Here is a 22084-nt window from a genome sequence, read left to right on the forward strand (position 1 = left end):
CTAGAACAGAACTATTTGGAACTACACTTCTTTTTATCTGAACGTGTTACACTTTACCAGCAAGAGCACCCTATCTAATCTGCCTAACAGTAACTCAACTCTTAGTATCTGGCTTAGGCATAATCTGGAAAAACACCTGTGAGTGTCCGTATACTTCCCCAGTAACCAGTTTATCTCTGCTATGGCCTTGTGCTAGGACATATGTATTAGTTTACTTATCTCTTTCCCTGACACGACTTTACCATTTCTGAAAGCTGGGCCCCTGCATGTTCTCTCTGCATCTGGTTCCCTATGTAGCTGCCAGCTCATTGAGTATCTACCTTAGGAAAGGTTAGATGCATAGCTGAACAAACATAAAGCTAACTACCAACAGCGGAAAACCAGGAAATCACTTAGAGGAGCTGAACACTCTGTTCCACTCTCCAGGTCGTTACTTCTAAGCAGCACATCAGTGTCTCAAAACTTACACATTCCAGACTCAACTCTGCTCACATGCAGCCAACTCACCTAACGTCTTAATGTCCCACGGTGCTCCCTACAGCCGAGCTGTGCTTTGGTCTGTTCCTCACAGGTGCTCCCTACAGCCGAGCTGTGCTTTGGCCTGTTCCTCACAGGTGCTCCCTATAGCCGAGCTGTGCTTTGGTCTGTTCCTCACAGGTGCTCCCTACAGCCGAGCTGTGCTTTGGTCTGTTCCTCACAGGTGCTCCCTACAGCCGAGCTGTGCTTTGGTCTGTTCCTCACAGGTGCTCCCTACAGCCGAGCTGAATCATCTGTACTTCGGTCTGTTCCTCATAATTTCCTTTGGCATGACTTCTTGTTGTCCTCCCTCACCCTGTGAATGCCAAGTCATTCCCCAAGCAAGAACTCCAGTGTGGCCCTCTGCCTAAAATCCTTCCTATTCCCCAGGCAAAAAGAATTGGTTTCTTCTTCAATATATTCACCAAGCCTTCATCTGTGCGATCAAGGTCTTGTCCACTGTTGTTTGCATTTATCTCTCTAACAAGCTTGTGAAGTTTTCAGAAAAGGAAACTTTCCCTTTGCACGGGGGCAGGTGAGTGGAACCAGCATGAAAGTGTTGAGAGCAGTAGGGAGGGCTCTGTGCACTGGGGAGCCCTGCATGGCGCTCCCTGCTCTGGTCTGGCCCATCTCCTGTTTTGGGAGGCAGCTAAGGAGTTACCAAAGGAAGGAAGAACTCCCTCTGTGTGTCCTTTCTCTGTGTCTCTCTGCCTTTCAAATAAACATTGAACAAGAAAGAAATCAGGACCCAGCACAATAGCACAGTGGCTAAAGTCCTCGCCTTGAACACACCAGGATCCCAACGGGCACCAGTTCTAATTCCAGCAGCCGGCTTCCCATTCAGGTCCCTGCTTGTGAAAGCAGTCCAGGACGGCCCAAAGCCATGGGACGCTGCACCTGGAGAAGGCTCCTGGCTCCTGGCTTCAGATTGGCTCAGCTCTGACCCTTGTGGCCACTTGAGGAGTGAACCATCAGACGGAGACTTTTCCTCTCTTTCTTTCCTCCTCTCTGTATATCTGCCTTTCCAATATAAAGAAATAAATATTTTTAAAAAAATAGAGAGAAAACATCCTTTTATAAACTGTGAGGGAAATTATAGAACCATACAATAGGAAGAAATTTAAGTTAGAAGTTGTCTTGGAAAATAAGTTTGTTTTTTTTTTGCGGGGGTGGGGGGATTTGCACCCTGCCATCACACCACACCACACACACACACACACACCCCTCCTCCTTTTGTGGACAAGGCTGCCCGCCATGGAGAGGGTGCCCGCCATGGAGAGGGTGCCCGCCATGGAGAGGGTGCCCGCCATGGAGAGGGTGCCTGTCTGGCTCGCACCTGTAGTATTTGCATCATTTCTGTTTCAGCTCCATGCTCCACCCTGGTTTGCACGTGTGTTTTCTGTTTTGACAATGTTGTCCTACCCTACTTTGCTTCCTGGCTGTCCCTCCACGTTCTCAGTGGAACAAGCTGGGTCCTTGCGAGAGCCATTGCTCGAGAAGATCATCGGGTGCAACAGGCAGGAGTCACAGAGAGCGTACTCCATGCAGCAAGAACCCTCGCCTTGATGGCTCCAGGTGAATGCCAGAAGAGCAGGCAAAGGATTACACAGTTAGCAGCTAGCTACGAGAAAAGTTAAAGTGGAAATAATCACACTGGAAACGATGAAAAATGACAGGCGTACTCAGCTTGTAAGTGGAATTCAGCAAAACCGACCAGAGCAAAAGAAACCCATGTTGTTCAGCTCTTCGCCCTTTCTGTAGGGGATCCAGCAAGTAAGGGAAGCTGCAATATCTAAAAGTGGGTTTTGGGAAGGTCATTGGTGAGCATTTCACAAGGATGCCACTGAACCCCATCTCAGAGGGCTTGGAGAATTTAGTAACCACAGATATCAGCCGGCTGGCCATGTGGTTCTGATTTTGTGACTGTTACAAGATGAAAATGTGTGCTTTTCATTAATTATTATAGACGAGCTCCCCTGCAGTGTCCATATGCTATCTAAGTGCTTCACTGACAATCAGGTTGTCATGCCTGTGTGCCCAGAGGGGCCTTCTCTGAATGGAAAGAAATGTTCAGAAATTGTCCTTTAAATTCTCAGAGACTCAGAAAGTCTGAAAAATAGAGTATTGCTTGGAACAGCTTGCTTCCAAATCTTCAGAGATCATTCACTTCCGTTTTTTTTTTCTAGGTTTTCTTGCCTCTCATCACATCAACCTGGCATTGCAGCTGGAAGTTTCTAAGACAATAGGCCTTAAGTGGCCTCTATTTATAGTGTGCCACATGGGAAGGACAAAACCAGCTTGCCAACGATGGCTCCTTCTCCACGATGAGTTTTGAAAACTAAAGCTGTTTGGTGAGAGAGGCCCTCATCCGCAGCAGCTCCAGACACATGGTCACAGGATTCCAATGCCAGAAAAATGGCAAAATCAAAATACCCATTCATGTTCCAGCCTGTTAGCTCTCCCTTCCGAAAGCCCAGATCAGCAGGGCCATCAGTGCTGACAGTCAAACCACACTTGGTTTTCCTGCAACCGACCAGGCAAGCGGAGCTACTTTCATGCTTCATACCTTACTTTTTGAAATCAATGGACTCTCACAGAAACATGACGGCGGGTGATGGCTGAGGACTTACTTTCGGAAAGTGCCGGAAGCTCTGGGGATGGGGGATGGTCGTCTGGTGCCTCTGCCCGGAAGTACTGCTCGGGGTCCAGAAGGAAAGCGGGTTTGCACACCACAGGCAGTTCTCTCAGGGATCCCACATGTAAGAGTCTAAACACACCTGTGCAAAGCACGATTTAGGTGAGGACAGGAAAAAGAATAGGATATCATCATTCCTTGGAAGGAGCCAGCAAATCCCCAAGTTCACTTTTTTAAATTGAGCCTTCCTGTTAGGCAGCCAGCCCAGCTGCAGAGATCATCAAACTATAAACACAGCTGTTCAAAGACATCCACGTTCCTTCTTATTCAAAGGGACCAAAAGAAATTCAAGGCTTCCCATTCATTTATTTTGTATTTTTCCCCTGCTATTTTCCTTTGAAAATGAATAATCTTTTGGAAAAGTGCCCAGTTCTATTATCTACAAGAGAATTGCATTTTTTTGTGAAATGGAATCTGTAGTTTTCAGTGCTTAGCTTAACCAAACATGCAAAAAAAATTTTTGCTGGTACTTTTTCATTCCATTGCCGTGTAAGCCAGAGTGGTGTTCCTGTATTTACTGTGAACAGATTGAACTGATGGGAAGCAACGTCTTGGTCAAAATTGTTAAAAATATTCTTCCTGTTGCATACAATGATGCAGAAGGAAACAGAAAGCTAAAAAACATTAATCCAATGGGTAGTTTTCTGTCTGATTGTTAGTTCTGTGATAGTAGGAACTGTGTTTTGTCAGCACCGCGGCCCTGTTCTTAAGAAGAGGAGAAGAACTTCATATACAACACCTGCTTTAGGACAGGCCATGGCCGAGGCCAATGGTTCTTAAGTTTTGCAGGCATCAAGGTCACCCTGTTGGAAGGCGTGAACTGGTGCGTGCAACCCTTGGCTTGTGGCAGGAGCAGCCTAGTCAGTTTCACTGATTGCTGATGGTCAGGACCAGGAATCAGTCTTTGAACACGTTAAGTTGAAAGAGGAAATCTCCGTAGCCTGAAAGGTGTCGCTGGACAGAGGGATTCATGACGCTTTAGGAGCTTACCTGGGTTTGCACCACCAGGAAACAGAAGTGTTTCCTTGTTTATCGCCAAGCAGTGTGCTCTCAGGAACAATGATAATAATGACATCCCCATGGATAAGACTACAATGAGTTTCTGTAACATGACTAGTAGGAGTCAGGTGCTTTACACATAAAACCTCACATAACTGCGAGAAAACATTGGCTGGAGTAGATGGGTTTATAAATTGGCCTTGCATGCTAACATGTAATTGTGTCTCTCTGATCACAAAGTCTCAGCAGATACCCTGAAATCAATAAACCTGCCTAAGTAGGGGCAGCTCCCAGGACATGACTGAAAACCGGTTTGAGTAAGAAAAATATGTTCCTGCCATGATGCCTCCTAAGGAATGATGCTCATTTGAGTTTTGAAATAATTCCCTGCTGCATGATAACGGTCCTATTGTCTCAATGACCTTCCAGTTTAATTCCATACCTGTCAGTCAAAACTAGACCAACAGTGTTCTAGAGGACTTTAGGATTGTGAGAACAAAAAAATGCTTTTACTCATTTTCATTTCTTAAGCACATAAAGAAAGGCACTAACACCATGGTGTCCTTTCTGCACAGGGCGCCGCAGGGAAACTTAGAAGTCTCCTGCTTAGAGGTCCACTGCGTCCACCTGGGTGTTGTGCTGCTGGGGCAGGCCACTCAGTGACTAACCTCACTTCATTCCTGTGTCCATGGAAATCACAAGGCTTTGCATTGATTTTATTTAGGAATAATAACAGCAATCATGTTACTAAAGAATTAGTTTATCAAGGAATAGCAGTACTAATGAGTATGTGTGTTGTTTCTCTTATTTGCACCAATCATTAAAATAACACTATAAATACAGAACAAAATCATTACTCACTGGGTGCTTGCTGTACAGCCTCACCAGAAGAGAGTTCCTGCGTGATTTTCATATAACTATTTCTTTCCTTATAGTTCATAACTAAATTTATGTCTTCACATGGTCTGAGTCTGGAAGAAAACATACAGAAATGAAATATTAATTTTAGGACAAACACACTGACTGTGAATATGTATCTTACTTACACAAAAAAACCCTTATTTCTGACAATGTTTTATAACCATCAAGTCCTGAGTTTTAAACTGCCTGTGCCCAGATGAGGATGTGAAAGGAGGAGAGGCAGAGAGATCAAAAATACAGTTATGCAAATACTCTGTCCCCATAGCAACCAGACAGGCAGAGGGAAGAAAGACACTACACAGAAGAAATGTTTAGAGAAATACACACCACTTTGCTGCCCTATGTGAAAACGCCATGATTAATGAGAAGTAAGCTTTAGGATCATATATCAAATGCTATTTATACAATGCTAGGCCTGGGCTTTTATGTAAGGAACCCCAAATGCAAAGATTTCTAGCATTTTTGCAGCTGTTACTTGAACCTCTAAGAAAACATTAAATTAGATTGAATCCATAGGAAGGGTTTTTAATCAATAAAACATAAGGAATGGAATCATTTTGCAACTATATATAATTCTGTCAGAAAATAGAAAATAAATCCAAATATATTTAACATTAGCTGTCATAGAATTCAGCCTTAACAGGTAAACGCTGCATTACCAAAAATCATGACTTCTGACTTGGGCTAGGCAGGCCAGACGGCTTCTGCCTTCCGCAATCGTCACAGCTGCGGCGCTGTGGTAGGCCTCTCCCTGCCAGTGTCTCTGCCTGCCTCCTCTGGTCATCTCATTGACCACGCTCCCGCTCCCTAACATTGCTCCCTAACCCTACTGTGTAGCTCATGGCAATGGGACTCGGAAAGGTCCCCTTTACATTCAGCCTCAGCTTTCTCCTGCAGAAATGGAATTCTTGCATTAATTCTAAGGGACATAGCAATGAATGAAAGCTCAGAGCTGTGCCCGGTAAGTCCTAGGAATCAATACTTGTTAATTCCCTTCCTTCCTTTTAATCCACTGTGCACTGCAACACTGCAACTCCAAAGTATTTAACAACTAAGCAACGTCAGATCATGTAGCTCTCTTACAGCTAATATCAGATGCTACTGATATGGCTTCAGATACCTACTTGCTGATTTCTGTATTTATAATCTCTTCATTTAAAATAGTCTTAGATTTACAGTTCTGTTATGCCTTCCACTCATTGTTTTTCCTGTTGCTAATGTCTTATATTACCACTGATCACAACTAAGAAGTCAGTATTTGTATATTGCCATTAGCCACCCTGCAAGCTTTGCTTTAGTTTTCCTGATGTAAGATCAACATTGCATCCAATTGTCTGATTCCTTGGGCATCTTGTATCCCGTGACAGTTTGTGACACCTTTCCTATTTATTATGACCTTGTCAGACTGTCGGCACACTGCTCCTCAAGGTGGCTCTATCTGATAATTTTCTTATGAGCCGACAGGGACTACTGATTGGAGCAGAGAGGACGGTGCGTGTGAAGTGCTGCCTACCTGATATACCCCCATGGTGGTAACCTTGGTCACGTTCCCAAGGGGTCAGTTCTCCAGGCTCACAGTATTAACAGTTTTCAATAACCACTGGAGGTTCTTTTTCTCTGAAGATAAGTTACCAAAAACAAACCAGCTACAAAATCTGCCCACAGTTACAGAGATTGAGGAAGAAAAGTTAAGCACCGCTTCTTTGTACCATGGGAGGAGCTCCTTAAATTATTCCCCCATTGGACATAGAAGACAAAAATGATAGTATCATCGTCATTTTAAGATAGGCAGAGAATCAAACAAAACCTTGGTGGTGAATACCAGAAAGGCAGTCTGTGGCACAGGAAACTACCGTATTTATTGCATTAGGAATTCCCTAGGACATGTTTGTTTATTCAAAAGTTGGAGTCATAGAAAGAGAGAGAAAAAGAGAGATCCTGCAGCACCCTCCACAAAGTGCAACGGCCTGGCATGCACAAGTCAAAATCCAAGTCTCCCGCACCGCAACATGCACCCAAGCATGTGGGCCGTGTGCTGCTGCTCTCCCAGGGACATCAGCAAGGGTTTGGTCGCAAGTGGAGCAGTGGGAACTTCTTCACGACACCAGCCCTAGAAATCCTGGGTAGAGGAACATTCTGGTGCAGCAGTTAAGATACCAGTTAAGACATTTACATCTCAGATCGGAGTGTGTCGGTGCTATTCCTAGATTTTGCTCCTGAATTAAGCTTTCCCCTAATACAGATCTGTGTGCCATGCATTTGAAAAATGGACCAACGGACAGCAGTTCTCTCTATTAATCTTTCTGCCTTCCTCCCCTTCAAACAGAAAAAGACATACAAGAACAAAGAAAAAAAAGAGTGAAGGGGAGGAGATGAGAGGGGAGGGAATGAATGGAGAGGGAGTGGAGGGCAGGGCAGGGCAGGGCAGGGCAGGGCAGGGCAGGGAAGGGCAGGGCAGGGCAGAGCAGGGAAGGGCAGGGCAGGGAAGGGCAGGGCAGGGCAGGGCAGGGCAGGGCAGGGCAGGGCAGGGCAGGGCAGGGAAGGGCAGGGCAGGGCAGGGCAGGGCAGGGCAGGGCAGGGCAGGGCAGGACAGGGCAGGGAAGGGCAGGGCAGGGCAGGGCAGGGCAGGGAAGGGCAGGGCAGGGAAGGGCAGAGCAGGGCAGGGCAGGGCAGGGAAGGGCAGGGCAGGGCAGGGAAGGGCAGAGCAGGGCAGGGCAGGGCAGGGCAGGGCAGGGCAGGGCAGGGAAGGGCAGGGAAGGGCAGGGCAGGGAAGGGCAGGGCAGGGCAGGGCAGGGCAGGGAAGGGCAGGGCAGGGCAGGGCAGGGAAGGGCAGGGCAGGGCAGGGAAGGGCAGAGCAGGGCAGGGCAGGGAAGGGCAGGGCAGGGAAGGGCAGGGCAGGGCAGGGCAGGGAAGGGCAGGGCAGGGCAGGGCAGGGAAGGGCAGAGCAGGGAAGGGCAGGGCAGAGCAGGGAAGGGCAGGGCAGGGCAGGGCAGGGCAGGGCAAGGCAGGGCAGGGCAGGGCAGGGCAGGGCAGGGCAGGGAAGGGCAGGGCAGGGCAGGGAAGGGCAGAGCAGGGCAGGGCAGGGAAGGGCAGGGAAGGGCAGGGCAGGGCAGGGCAGGGAAGGGCAGGGCAGGGAAGGGCAGGGCAGGGCAGGGCAGGGCAGGGCAGAGAAGGGCAGGGCAGGGCAGGGCAGGGAAGGGCAGGGCAGGGCAGGGCAGGGAAGGGCAGGGCAGGGAAGGGCAGGGCAGGGAAGGGCAGGGCAGGGAAGGGCAGAGCAGGGCAGGGCAGAGCAGGGCAGGGCAGGGAAGGGCAGGGCAGAGCAGGGCAGGGCAGGGCAGAGCAGGGCAGGGCAGGGAAGGGCAGAGCAGGGCAGGGCAGAGCAGGGCAGGGAAGGGCAGAGCAGGGTAGGTCAGGGCAGGGCAGAGCAGGGCAGGGCAGAGCAGGGCAGGGAAGGGCAGAGCAGGGCAGGGCAGAGCAGGGCAGGGAAGGGAAGGGCAGAGCAGGGCAGGGCAGAGCAGGGAAGAGCAGGGCAGGGCAGGGCAGGGCAGGGAAGAGCAGAGCAGGGAAGGGCAGGGCAGGGAAGGGCAGAGCAGGGCAGGGAAGGGCAGAGCAGGGCAGGGAAGGGCAGAGCAGGGCAGGGAAGGGCAGGGCAGGGCAGGGCAGGTCAGGGCAGGGCAGGTCAGGGCAGGGCAGGGCAGGGCAGGGCAGGGCAGGGTAGAGCAGGGCAGGGCAGGGCAGAGCAGGGCAGGGCAGGGCAGGGCAGGGAAGGGCAGAGCAGGGCAGGGAAGGGCAGGGCAGGGCAGAACAGGGCAGGGCAGGGCAGGGCAGGGCAGAGCAGGGAAGGGCAGGGCAGGGCAGGGCAGGGAAGGGCAGGGCAGGGAAGGGCAGGGCAGAGCAGGGCAGGGCAGGGCAGAACAGGGCAGGGCAGGGCAGGGCAGGGCAGGGCAGAGCAGGGAAGGGCAGGGAAGGGCAGGGCAGGGAAGGGCAGGGCAGGGAAGGGCAGGGCAGAGCAGGGCAGGGCAGGGCAGAACAGGGCAGGGCAGGGCAGGGCAGGGAAGGGCAGGGCAGGGAAGGGCAGGGCAGAGCAGGGCAGGGCAGGGCAGAACAGGGCAGGGCAGGGCAGGGCAGGGCAGGGCAGAGCAGGGAAGGGCAGGGCATGGCAGGGCAGAGCAGGGCAGGGCAGGGAAGGGCAGGGCAGAGCAGGGCAGGGAAGGGCAGGGCAGGGAAGGGCAGGGCAGAGCAGGGCAGGGCAGGGCAGAGAAGGGCAGAGCAGGGCAGGGCAGGGAAGGGCAGGGCAGGGAAGGGCAGGGCAGAGCAGGGCAGGGCAGGGCAGGGCAGGGCAGGGAACGGAAAAGAAAGAGAATAGATGGGAAGTGAAGAAAAGGAAAGGGAAGCAAGAACACGAGAGGCTAATTTCAGATCTTCATTTTTTCAAAATGCTCTAGCTTTTCCTTACTTTGGGGTCATTTGCTTTCTGGCTGTCTCATCCAATGGAATTTAAATAAAATATCTTTTGAATTAAGAAAAAGAAAAAACCTTTTGCTTCCATCTTAACTAAATATTTTTTAATCCACATAAGTAGAAAATTACTAAGAGACTAAAAAAGCATATTAGAACTGCAACAAATCACACTATTTGCTTGTATTGGTTCCTATCAGTGTGCCTAGATGCCAAAATTCTAAACAAATGGACGCTCCGTGTGCTGTATGCTCATATAATCATCGGTACGTTCAAAGGACAGAAGCCTATTGCTTCTTTTTTTGTAGATCTCTGATATTAGTCAGGGAAGTTTCTATGGAAATGTACAAGGAGCTGAAAAGAGGAAAATATTCCCAAAAGAAGAGATGATGAATGGAGATAAAATGGGAGGAGAGTTTAATGAAAAGCTCAGGCATAGATTTAAAGCTTTTGGGAGAATGAACATAATCCAGGAAAATAACGAAGTGGAGATGACAACAGCTTTGGCATTAATTCCACGAGAAGGAAATACTCTAATCTCCTTTCTCACATTTCTCGCGTTCAAGAGGAGGTGTGAAGAATGTCTAAGTGTTAGTATCCTACGAGACATAAAAAGAGGAGATGCCCAGAGCAGTGGCATCCATACAGATACTGGGCAGCATTTGTAATGACTTAATTTGCAAAGAACAATTTTTCAATATTTTTTATGTTATGCTGATTCCACTGGAAACATAAAATAGTGGCAAAATATTGACAGAGTATTGTTCATGTTTGGATCCTATCTTCTTGTTGCTTGGTTGACCTTGAAAGAATCACTTAGCTTCTTTGTGCCTCATCTCCCTCACGTGGCCATTTCTCAGAGTTAGGGGAGAATTAAATGAACTAAATTTGTGAAGATCTTTTTTTTTAAGATTTCCTTACGTAGGTTATTGGAAAGGCAAATTTAAACAGATAACTAAATAAAGAAAGATCTTCCATCCACTGGTTCACTCCCCCAGTGTCTGCAATGGCTAGAGCTGAGCCGATCCAAAGCTAGGAGCCAGGAGCCAGAAACTCCTTCCAAGTCTCCCACATGGGTGCAGGGTCCCAAGGCTTTGGGCCATTCTCTACTGCTTTCCCAGGCCACAGGTAGGGAGCTGCATGGGAAGTGGAGCAACCAGGACAGGAACTGACAGTCATGTGGGATCCCATAGCATACAAAGTGAGGATTAAGCCACTAGGCCACTGTGTCGGGCCCATTAGTGAAGATCTTAAACTGTGCCTGGGATATGCCAAGAACTCACTGAGAGCTGCCAACTAGTACTTTAAGCAAGAATGAGGCAATATTTTTCACTCCAAGTAGAGGGTTCCTAGACCCTCCTCAGCCATTTTTGCTACCGTTATTGGGAACCAGCAAAATAATTAATCAAAATGTAAGGAGATATAATGAACATCAAAATAGCATGCTGTACTAGCATTTCAAAGACTCATATTTCAAAAACTGAGTAGACTTTAATTGACTTTCATTTGTCAAGGATGACATAGGAGAGTTACTGCCGAAGACTGTTGACAGCAGTATAATGTCAATTCCCCAAGTGTTTTACATCCTACAAGGCATAATTTTTAATGAAATTTTATTGCTTTGTATGTTTTTCTGATATTTGTTATCTACTTTCTAATTCAATTTTTCATTTGAAATCTACTGGCAGAATAATTAAGCAATCAACAACATACAAATAATACTAAGTTTGACTTCCCTCCTAAGAATAATATGGAATTTAAAATACTGTAGTTACTTCACACGTTTATGAAACAATGATTTTAGGCATGCCTTTTACTTTATATAAGATTGTTGGGGAATTAATGGAAATTCTTATTATATTTCTGATTTGATTCTTTCTCTTGGTTTCTAATGATCCATTCCTACCTCATCCGCGACTTTAGGAATGGTGACCAAAGCAGACATGGCGGACACCAGGAGGGGAATAGTGTCTCTTCGTCGCTCTAGACTAAGAATGAAGGTTGGTGAGTGAGAGTGTGGCAAAAGGGTGAAGCTGCTTGAATTCTACAATGAAGAGTGATTCAATCATAGAGGATGCTTTCTGTTAAATGATGAGCAAAATTAGGCAGAAAGAGGCTGGGCTGTGTCTTTTTCTCAAAGGCGTCACATATTAATCTTTCAACTTAATTACTGAATTTTTAGAGGTTACTAAGTACAGAAAAAGTATGCTTTCACAAATAATATAACTTTAAATCATTTGCTATTTTCTTTTTTTCTCTTTGCATTTCCAATAACTCATGTCTTTCCCTTTCTCCATCTTTCTGTGTCTCCCTCCAGCTAAACATACCACTTGTATGCACAGTGACCAAATGTGCAGCTAAATATACCCACCATGTGTGCGCAGCCACCCAACAGGCCACTAAACACACCCACCCTGCATGCACAGCCCCCAAACAGGCCACTAAACATACCCACCCTGCGTGCACAGCCACCAAATGGACAACTAAACATACCCACCTATATGCACAGCCACCAAACGGGTCGCTAAACATACCCACCCGGTATGCACAATCACCAAACATACCCACCTTGTGTGCACAGTCACCAAACGGGCAGCTAAACCTAGCCACCTTGCGTGCACAGTCCCCAGCCAGGCAGCTAAACATACCCACCTGGTATGCACAGCCACCAAATGAGCTTCTTCCATTTCCACTTGTCTAAACTTGTTCACACATTTACCATCCCTACTTGGTTTTGGACAAGATCAACAACTGATGTAATTCTCTATTTGAATTCACTAATCTAATAAGATAAAGGGTATGTTCTTCAGAATAGTGTTTTATTGGGGAGGAAATGACCTATGACGCCTCCAGTACCGGGTGAACAACACAGAGGATGTTTTGCAGCGCATAATTGCTATCGTGCATATATGTTTTCCACATAGCATTCCTGGTCATGTTCCCAGGAAGAGTGAGGGATGTCAGTGATAAGTCAATTCAGAAACTATGACTGCCACCACGCTCTCTCAATTAGTTCAATCATCTCTAAACAGCATCAGTCTGCAGCTTATAATCGAGGCATCTTTACACTATTTGAATTCAGTCACAGAAATGTAAAAGCTCATGTGTACATTTTGGCACAAAATATTTTCACTTGGATAAAATGCAGAATGACAGAGACAACTTGGCTTCTCACTGCTGCAAGCCTCCCAGGGGCTTGCACAACAGATGAGCCTGCTGTTGCCCCACTTAATCCGATAGCGATGAAATCTCACTTGTAACAGAGCTGTACATTTTAAAACTAGCACAGCAGCATGAATTTTCATAATATAAAGTGCCAGGAAATAACAGGAAACGAGGTACATCTCCCACCCTCAACGTAATTCTGCCTTTCAAATAAATAAATAAACTTTTTTTAAAAAAAGGAAATTCAATATTGTAAAGATGTCAATAAACCCCGACATAATCTATGGTGTCTATATAATTCAATTGATCCTAGCAAGTTTTTAACGTGGCTTTCAATAAACTAACTAAAGTTTATGTGAAAATACAAAAGACCAAGCAATTCCAGTATAATACTGAAGAACAGAGTCAGAGGTTACTTAATGAGTCTTAACGGACTTCAAGACTTACTGTAAAGCTACAGTATTTCTAAAAGAAAAGACCAATAAGTCTAACGTAACAGAATGCAAGTCGCAGAAACAAACCCATACAAATATCATCGATTGATTATTCCTCATTTTCAAAATAGGGAAGCAATCCAGATATCCTCTGACAAATGGATAAGTAAACTATGATACAGCAGTGTAATGGAATTTCATTCAATAATAAATGGATTATCAAGTCATGGGAAAGCACTGAAGAAATTTGGTTACATATTGCTTGGAGAGAGACGCTAACTATAAAGGGCTACACGCTACATGACTCCAGCTCTACGACATTCTGAAAAACAACGATGAAGTCAGTGAAACATCCGTTTTTGCCCACGTTCGGGGGAAGTGGAGCAGAAAGAGCAAGCTGAGCACAAGGCAGTTTTAGAGAAGGAAAAAAAAGTTCCGTTAGGATATTGTAAAGGTGAATACACACATAATGTTTCTGTTAAAACCAGTAGAACTGAACAACAAATGCTAGAACTCAATGGAAACTACAGACCTGGGTTAATAACAGCACAGCAATATTTATTTGTCACTTGTAATAAATGTAATATTAATGTCGGAGACAGTGATCAGAGTGAGGCTTCTATAGGAAAGCTATATGGGGATTCTTAAATATTCTATGCAATTTTTTCAGCAAATGCTTTACAAGTAGTAAAAGCAAATTATAAAAAATTAATTGCATGAAAGAAAATACAATAAGAATAATTTTCTTAAATAGCTGTTTGAACTCAAAGAAATGTGAAATTATGAGAGAACATGTTGGTAAGAGGGTAGAAAACACAGAAAAATAATGAAGTGTATGTCAGGATGGAATCCAGCAAAGTGGTGTAAAGAGAAGCAACACTGAGCCACAGAGAAAGGCGACGTTTATGCAAAAGAGCTCTAAGTTTGTGGCATACTAACCCCCATGAACCTTGCCAAAACCGAGCACAAATCTGAGTCTGGCAAAACACATTCTTGAAGAAAGGGGCTGATTTTCACAAAAAAATGCTGAAAGGTTCTGAATTGATATTAGTCATTCCTCGCAAGCACAACAACAAAAATAACCCAAAGCCATCATTGTGCTGTTTAACGGTAAAGTTAACACCTGCCATGCTGGTGTCCCATATGGACTGTCTTCTGTCTGCTTCACTTCAGATCCAGCCCCTACTCAGGTACCTGGGAAGGCAGATGTCCCAAATCTGTGGGCCCCTGCACGCATGTGGGAGACCCGAAGCTCACTCCTGGCTGGATTCTGTCCAGCCCAAGTCTGGCCATTGTGGTCATTTGGGAAGTGAAGCAGTGAAAACATGACCTTGTCTTTCTCTCTCTGTAAGAAAGAAAGAGATAAAGAGAGAAAGAGAGAAAAGAGAAAGAAAGAGAGAGAGAGAGAGAGAAAGAAAAAGAATGGACCGAACCTAATCCTGAGCAGATAAGCCTCATGTGACCCCACATAGACCCCTACCGGTAGCCTAAATTCTGCAGACATCTTGAGGCAGTCATTGGACACTCCACAAAACCCACAAGGACGCTTGGTAACAATCTTATCTGCATGCTGAGACTGCTCAGGACACAGGACACCCACGCAAGGCTTAAAATTACTCACTGGTATGTTGAGTCATCTGTAATTTCCTTACTAAGTGGAGAATGTTCTTTTGGCTCTAAACATGACTTTTCCTTAGAAAACACAGGAATTGCTCTTACTTCTTTCTTTTGAACATCACCTTCCTCTAAATCAGTATCTCTTTCGGGAAGAAAAAGATAGTTTTCAATATTCCAATGTTTTGCCTGGGGAAAAAAGAGAAATCTGCTTTAATTTAATGAAGAGTCTTTGTTTCATTTTTGTCTGTTGACCTGATGACACATGCAAATGAGAAAGACATGAGTTTTAGCCACAAGAACCCAACAATCTCATGGGATGGAGTGGGAACTCATTCACATAATTTCAGTAAAGGTAAAAATTGGGAAGCATACTAAGAAACAAAAATGATCTGAAGAAGTAGTAATTCAGTATGAAATATTGTCATTATCACTTTCAAATGTTGAACAGGAAATATATTTGTTAAACACTGTAGCCCCAGCAGAGCCCAAGCAGCCGCACAATCAGGTTAGCACTGCATAGTCATTGCCAACTGCTAGAAGAAACTTGCAGCTTTTTGCCTGCTCAGGCTGCCAGCTATGCCCCGCCCGGTCTCATGCAGCACACAGCCATCCACACTGCCAGCCACTGCTTTCTCTGAATGAGAGTCTAACCCTCACCTTCTTCATAGGGCAGCCCTGTTACATTCCAGCACTCACACTGTTCAGCCAGACATGTGTCTACCTACCCAAAGTATTTTCTGTTCTGCCTTTCCTTTGTATTTCCTAAATGATTGCATAGAATTCTTTCAGCACAGGATGATGCCAATCAAACTGGTTTCACAAATACCGCAGCAAAACTTGTAACACTAACGAAATTATCACATTCTCATATATAAGCTTGCACATGACACTACTTGGCCAAACAGAAATTGAAGCTCAGGCTTCCACTCACATCACCATGTTTGAATAACACTAGTTGACAGCAATCAGATGCTCATTGTCCTTCAGACTGAGAAGGGAACAGGAACAGCGTCCCCATGCAGGCACAAGAAGAAAGAAATGAAATTTTGGATGAAGAGTGTTTTTCTTCCATGCTCCCCACTTGCATTTTTTAAAAAAAGACAAGTACAAGTTATAGGTTACTTAGTTATATGGGGAAAGGATGGAAAACATTTCTGATATGAGGCAGTTTGAGTTAAAAGCCAATTTCTATCATTTATCAGCTTCTGTGAGCTAAAGTGATTTTCTCGAATTCTCTGTTCCTCTATTTCCTCATTCATAAAAAGGAACTAATGAGAGTTCTTCCCTCACAGGGTAGAATTAATTCATATAAAACACAACTCAGGAAAACCTTAGCAAACATCAGCTCTTGGTATTTGGCAAGAGTAGCATAGGCAACATGAAGGAGGAGTCAGAGTTCATCCCTGATTACTGTTTGACAGTCATACCCTTCTGTCTAGGCTAACTTGAACATCACCCACACTGTATTTTCACTAGTATTCCAAATTGAAGGTAGTTCAATGGAGAAAGTTCCTTAAAAATCCCAGGCCATGCTGAACTGCACAGAATACCACAGTCCCTCATCTCTGAGGCCATCTGCTTTGGAATTGTCATGGTTTGTACTAAACAGGACAGAATGCCTGGAGTTACAGCTATAGAAATAAGCCTTTTCATTATAAATAAACTTAAATAGCTGACGGGATCTAATGACATCCCAAATTCCTACTAAATGTAAAGTAAATTCTGGAGTAATAAAGAAGCAGTATTTGTACCTGGCCAAAGATGCAAACAGGCGTGTCACAGATGCCAGTCACACAAACACTGCCGTCTGCAGAGGACGAGAGGACAAGCACGCAGCCTCCCACCTCACACATGGCCAGGGAACTAATCCGGTCCTCGTGTGGCTGGAAGGATCTCAGCAGAGGTGGGGCCTCTGCAATTCTCCTCTCGCTGGAGTTCAGACAGTATTCCTGAGAGAAAAGACAGGCCAGGTCTCTGCAGCAACCACACAGGATGGCTAAAATGACACAGTATGTATTTAAAACACCTGATACAAAAATTGCATAACTGTATTGACTCACATGGCAAGTGTGCAAAAAAAATTAAGGAGCAAGAGTGGGAGGACTGAAAAGAAACATGAAAAGTCAAGTCAATGGTTTGTTGGAGATAATTTTGACCGTGCTATAGGTGCTCACATATTACACACTTTTTAGTTCTACTATAAAATTGGGAAACAAATTATCCACTAATTCAGAATGACAATCATGTTGGACAATGAGCTGGTAACTGTCTTAAAATTAGGTTTACAATTTCATTTTAAATATGATATATTCTAATTCTTTATACTCATATGATGTTATTGCATCACCATACTGGGAATGTTGCATTCCTAAATTGGGTTATTGACTTGAGAAAAACATTGGTTCTCTCCACCCATTACTTCAAAGAAATTTCTGCTAAATACAAGCAAATGCTCTCTTTAAAACATTCAGATCAGGATTTGCCCGTTGGTTTAGTGGTTAGGACATCACTTTGGACTTTTACACCTCACATGGGAGATTAGGGGATTCTGGATCCAGCTTCCTGGCAATGTGGAATCTGGAAGGCAGCAGAATATTGCTCAAGCACTTTGATCGCTGCCGATCACACAGGATACATGGCTAGACTTCCCGATCTCTGACTTCATCGTGGCATAGCACCAGATACTACAAGCATTTGAGAAACGAACAAGAGATTGCAAGTCTCTCACTCTCTCCCTCCCTCTCTCTTCCTATCTCTGTCTTCCCACTTGAAATTTACAAAAAATGTGAAACTCGAAAACAATAAAGATGATGTGATACCAGTTTTGATCTACCTCTATATTCCAGATCTTCAATCTCCCATCCAGATCTCCTGTGGTGAGGTAGCGATTTAGTTTATCAGTACACATAATAATGGGTCCAACTCCATTATGAGCCACAAATTCAGCCTGAAGTTGCTTCTTAAATGTATCCCAGAATCTAACATAACCAGATCCTCCACATGATACCAGGTTGGATCCTCCTGACATGTAAGAGAAAACTCGATTAGAAAACTCAAACAAGGACGTGTCTTCAGCACCTTCGCTGCTTTCCTTGGTGGAGCTCTCAGTGGGTTGGAGAGATGAGGGGCCTTCACATCAGTTCTCAGCATGACTCCCATTCTCTGTAACAGGAACATAGCCCTAGAAGGTGCTCACTAATTGTTGCCGCTAAATAACATCACGTGTGTAAGGTGCTTCGTTACAGTTAGTGTGCTTTCCTGCATTCAATGTCCTGATGTTGAAGCTAGCTACAAGTAGTCTCTTCAAGTAAATTTACAAACTATTAATTTCAACATTCATCTCATACTCTGACTACCTAAAACCCATCGTCCCCAACAGCCCAGTGAAGCAAAGCTTCTCATACATACATGTGGATACATGATATTTATTCACAGAAGTTTACTCTGATTTCTCTGTTGAACAGCATGTTTGGGTTTCAATTTATGAGTTTATTTACCTTTTTTATCAAGAATTGATCATTTTTCTGTTAATATTTCTAGAATTAGCCTTTCATTTCCTGTTTTCCTATGCTTTGTTGAAGTGCTTTGTCTACATCACTTTTATAGGTAAAACAGTTCCTATTATTTGGTAAATTTGCAGATGGCTTCCAATTTTACTGCTGATTGACAATCATCCCTGTTTAAAGTAGAAACAACGGCATGGACTGTATTAGCAGAAACCGTTTGGGGAAGTTGATAGCATTAAAAAGAGTCGGTGTTGAGAATTGTTAAGAACAATTTCAGGATAATAGCTCAAAGAGTGAGTGCAAACCATAATGTTGCTAAGCTTTAAGCATAAACCTTTATGTGAAAATCATGTAGATTTTTAATTTCTGAATTAAATATGGGAAAGAGCATAGAGAAAATATGATTCAGATATGTTAATTTTTCAATCATGTAACCCATATTACCCTAATGCAAAGGGGAAAAATCATATTGGACCACTCCGGTTTACCATACATGTCAGCAAACTATTTCCTTGGAACTCTGCTGTACTCTGAGAACCACACACCACTGGTAAAAATGCTCAACTCATTACATCACCTCCTCCCCTTAAAAAGTGATTTTTATGTCAAAGGTAATTCCAAATTTTGCTCTGATCTCTGTCTCCAAGATCCTCCCTACTTCCTTCTAGTCCATTTTCATAACACGTGTCTGAAGTCAGTGTCAAGATCTCCTTCTCTGTTGTCTTAGACCTAAACACCGAATCCTATATTTAGAGCATCTGTCTTGTTGCACCTCTATTCTACTAAGGCAACCATCTTCCATGCCTGGAATGCCAATTTTAATTGATGCTCATGTTGATGGCTTGGCAGAATTTTTCTTACCTTGATCATGATTCATTTAACACAGGATAAATTAACAGTGGCATCTACTCAACCCCATCTTCCCTTGTCATGTTTCATGGAGTCCCATGACCCAGTCCTGAGTTGTAAATTGCATGTGGTTAAACTCCACAAGTCTTGGAAGTAGACTGAACTTGATTGCTCTCTATTCACCTATATGCAAAATACGTAAGCACATGTTTACCTGTTGCCGCAATGTTTTTTCGTGCTTCAAGGAAGCAGAGCCTCGTGACGGCATGATTACCCTCGGTGTCCACCTGGATAGACCAGGGTCCTCGGCAAGCCTGATCTGCCTGGAGACGGATGGAGCAGCTATTCCCAGCACTGAGACATCTCTGAGGCTTTGAATCTGTTAGGAAGACAAAGTCAGGTTTCCCAAGAAATGTGAACATCTGGTTTAAAACTAGCCTCTGTGAGGAACAACTGGGCCACCACCAACAAGTCTCAGACTTGCGCTGAACATCCATCAGGCTGCCATCATTTGTTCAACCCCTGCTTGGGCCGTTTGGTTTCATTTTGTTCCGCATACTCCTCGCACACTCACCTCATTTTCCCTTGGTATGAACAGAGACTTTGTATTTTAGGCACTTCTGACATCTTAGAGATCATTACATGTTTAAGACAAATGTGAGTCTAATATCACCGCATTTTCAGCCTATTAATTATTAATATCAGTCCTGAAAATATTGTGATGAAATTGAAATTTAATGACTGCTTACGTATATTTTAATGGTCATTTTTTAGTAATAGTATTTGGTTAGGATTGCCGTGGAGAAAGCACTTTCAATTGTACTTCAATTGTCTGATGACATAATCTACAGAATTTATTAGCAAACATTGGGATTATTATTCTCAAATGAGTGGATTGTATAAAGTAGTGGAAAAGCCTTACAGAGATGTCTTCAAAATCGCAAGTGAGGAATTTATACCAACGTCTTTCACGTCCTTCAAAGAATTGCTGTTATCAGCTTTCTCTTTGCATTTCATGGAAACCACAGTTCAATCATTGGAAGAACAAGATGGAACTCCTGTGAAGGTCAGTGTACATGAGGTAGACAGCAACCCTCTCGCTGGAAGAGTCATTAGTTAAGCAATCCAGTGGTTTCCTTAACTTTTCACAAACTTAATGTCAAACCGAGTCTGAGTATGTGCAATTGAGACAATAGAATCTTGCTAGACCAGAAGGAATGGCATATTCATTACCCACAAATAGTATAAGAAAAAAACCTTTAGAATCTAAGGAAACTAAAATAAATTATGAAAGACAATTGTCAAGGCATTTTGCTTAAGTGTAAAATATTCATGAGCTCTGCTAAACTCCCTTAAGATACAATATACTCGCATCTAATGCTCCTTACAACTTTCTAAGGCAAGGAATAATTTAAGATTTCCAGGTGGCATAATATTTAATACATGCTCTAGTTTGAGCCTGAATAGCCTATTAAGTGAACAGGAGTTCCCATTTTCCTACCGAGGGGTATCCAAGGTTCCCTTAAAAGCAATTTAGCAAAGTGTGTTGGCAAAATCTAAACTAGACAAAAATGAGGGACCTGTTCTCGCTCTCAGTAACCCAGAAATGCTGATGCTGCAGAAGGAGAAGCAGTGGCACAAGACAGAGAATTTGCTAAGCTAAACAGATCTGAAGCTTCTTGTTAGTCACTTTGACAAGACAGCGACATGCTCACCCTTTGCGCTTATTGCCAATCATCTACAATTTAGGAGCAAGATCCACCAGAGATATGCATAAACAAGGTCTCCTGAGGTCTGACGGGGCTGCATTATTTCAGGTTCAAACTTGCACTCACCTGGCTGTGATTTGACCAGCGTCTGGTACTTTGGATGGAGGACATGGTGAGCATTTTCTGTGCTATTGTTCCACAGAACAATTTCTCCATCATAACTTCCTGCATGTGCCAGGATGTAAACAGGAAATACATGCAAAAATAATCAGGAAAATGTCACTATAAATGTATCTCAACTAGACTCTCACAAGTAATAGGCACTCTTTTAATACTTTGGGAAACATGAGTAATAATAACGAGGTTTAAATATATGCATATATATATATTATTGGCAAGGCAGATTTGTGTAGAGAAGGAGAGACAGAGAGAAAGATGTTCCATCCACTGGTTCATTCCCCTAATAGCCACAACAGCAGGAGCTGACCCGATCCGAAGCCAGGAGCCAGGAGCCAGGAGCTCTTCCAGGTCTCCCATGCGGGTGCAGGACTCCAAGGCTTTGGGCCATCCTCGACTACTCTCCCAGGCCACAAGCAGGGAGCTGCATGGGAAATGCAGCAGCCACGACATGAACCAGCACCCATATGGGACTCTAGCACTTGGAGGTAGAGGATTAGCCAATTGAGCTGTTGCACCAGGTCCAATAACTAGGTTTTTTTGTTTCAGAGTTTTATAATCTTCACAGAATAATTTATGTACATGTGTATAAATTACCATGTTCCCCTTTTGTTTCGTAGTTTTAAGAAAAGCATTTGGAATAAAGGTTTTGCAATTAGACACTTGACTTTGAGTCCTGGTTCTGCCACTTATTAGCTCTACAACCTTGGACATGCTCTTTAAAAGTATCAGCTGCATTGATTTCCTCATTTCTATTGCGGAGTAGAGAACTCTGTCTCACAGGATTACTTGAAAGAATGAAAAGCACTTGGAATAGTACTAGCATAAGACCTGAAAGAATGTTTAATAATCACCATACTATATTTTACTTAATGAGAACAAATAAATCAAGCTCTAGGTTTCTGTTCCTGGAATCTCTGTGTGTTAAGTGTGTGTGTGTTTGTGTGTGTGTATGTATTTTTTCTCAAATCCTTCACCCTATATTCATTATTCATTATTGATTTCTACAATCCTAAAAATCCCCTACAGAAAGTCCTT

At 44.2% G+C, this 22084-nt stretch overlaps 1 protein-coding gene across 2 annotated transcripts in view; it reads right to left on the reverse strand.

Moving 5' to 3' along the window:
- The window catches only part of WDR49 (WD repeat domain 49), a 107203-nt gene that overhangs the window by 14769 nt on the left and 70350 nt on the right, over positions 1-22084 (reverse strand). For both annotated transcript variants that reach the window (XM_036494872.2, XM_036494871.2), the window contains 7 exons: positions 20996-21094; positions 19375-19539; positions 17639-17826; positions 16557-16754; positions 14810-14991; positions 5072-5181; positions 3147-3293 (listed from right to left, as the gene is read on the reverse strand). In XM_036494872.2, the coding sequence (XP_036350765.2) occupies positions 3147-3293; positions 5072-5181; positions 14810-14991; positions 16557-16754; positions 17639-17826; positions 19375-19539; positions 20996-21094 (1089 nt within the window). The remainder of the gene's footprint in view (positions 1-3146; positions 3294-5071; positions 5182-14809; positions 14992-16556; positions 16755-17638; positions 17827-19374; positions 19540-20995; positions 21095-22084) is intronic.

The sequence above is a fragment of the Ochotona princeps genome, chromosome 3, assembly GCF_030435755.1.
Source record: "Ochotona princeps isolate mOchPri1 chromosome 3, mOchPri1.hap1, whole genome shotgun sequence".
Taxonomy (NCBI): Eukaryota; Metazoa; Chordata; class Mammalia; order Lagomorpha; family Ochotonidae; genus Ochotona; species Ochotona princeps.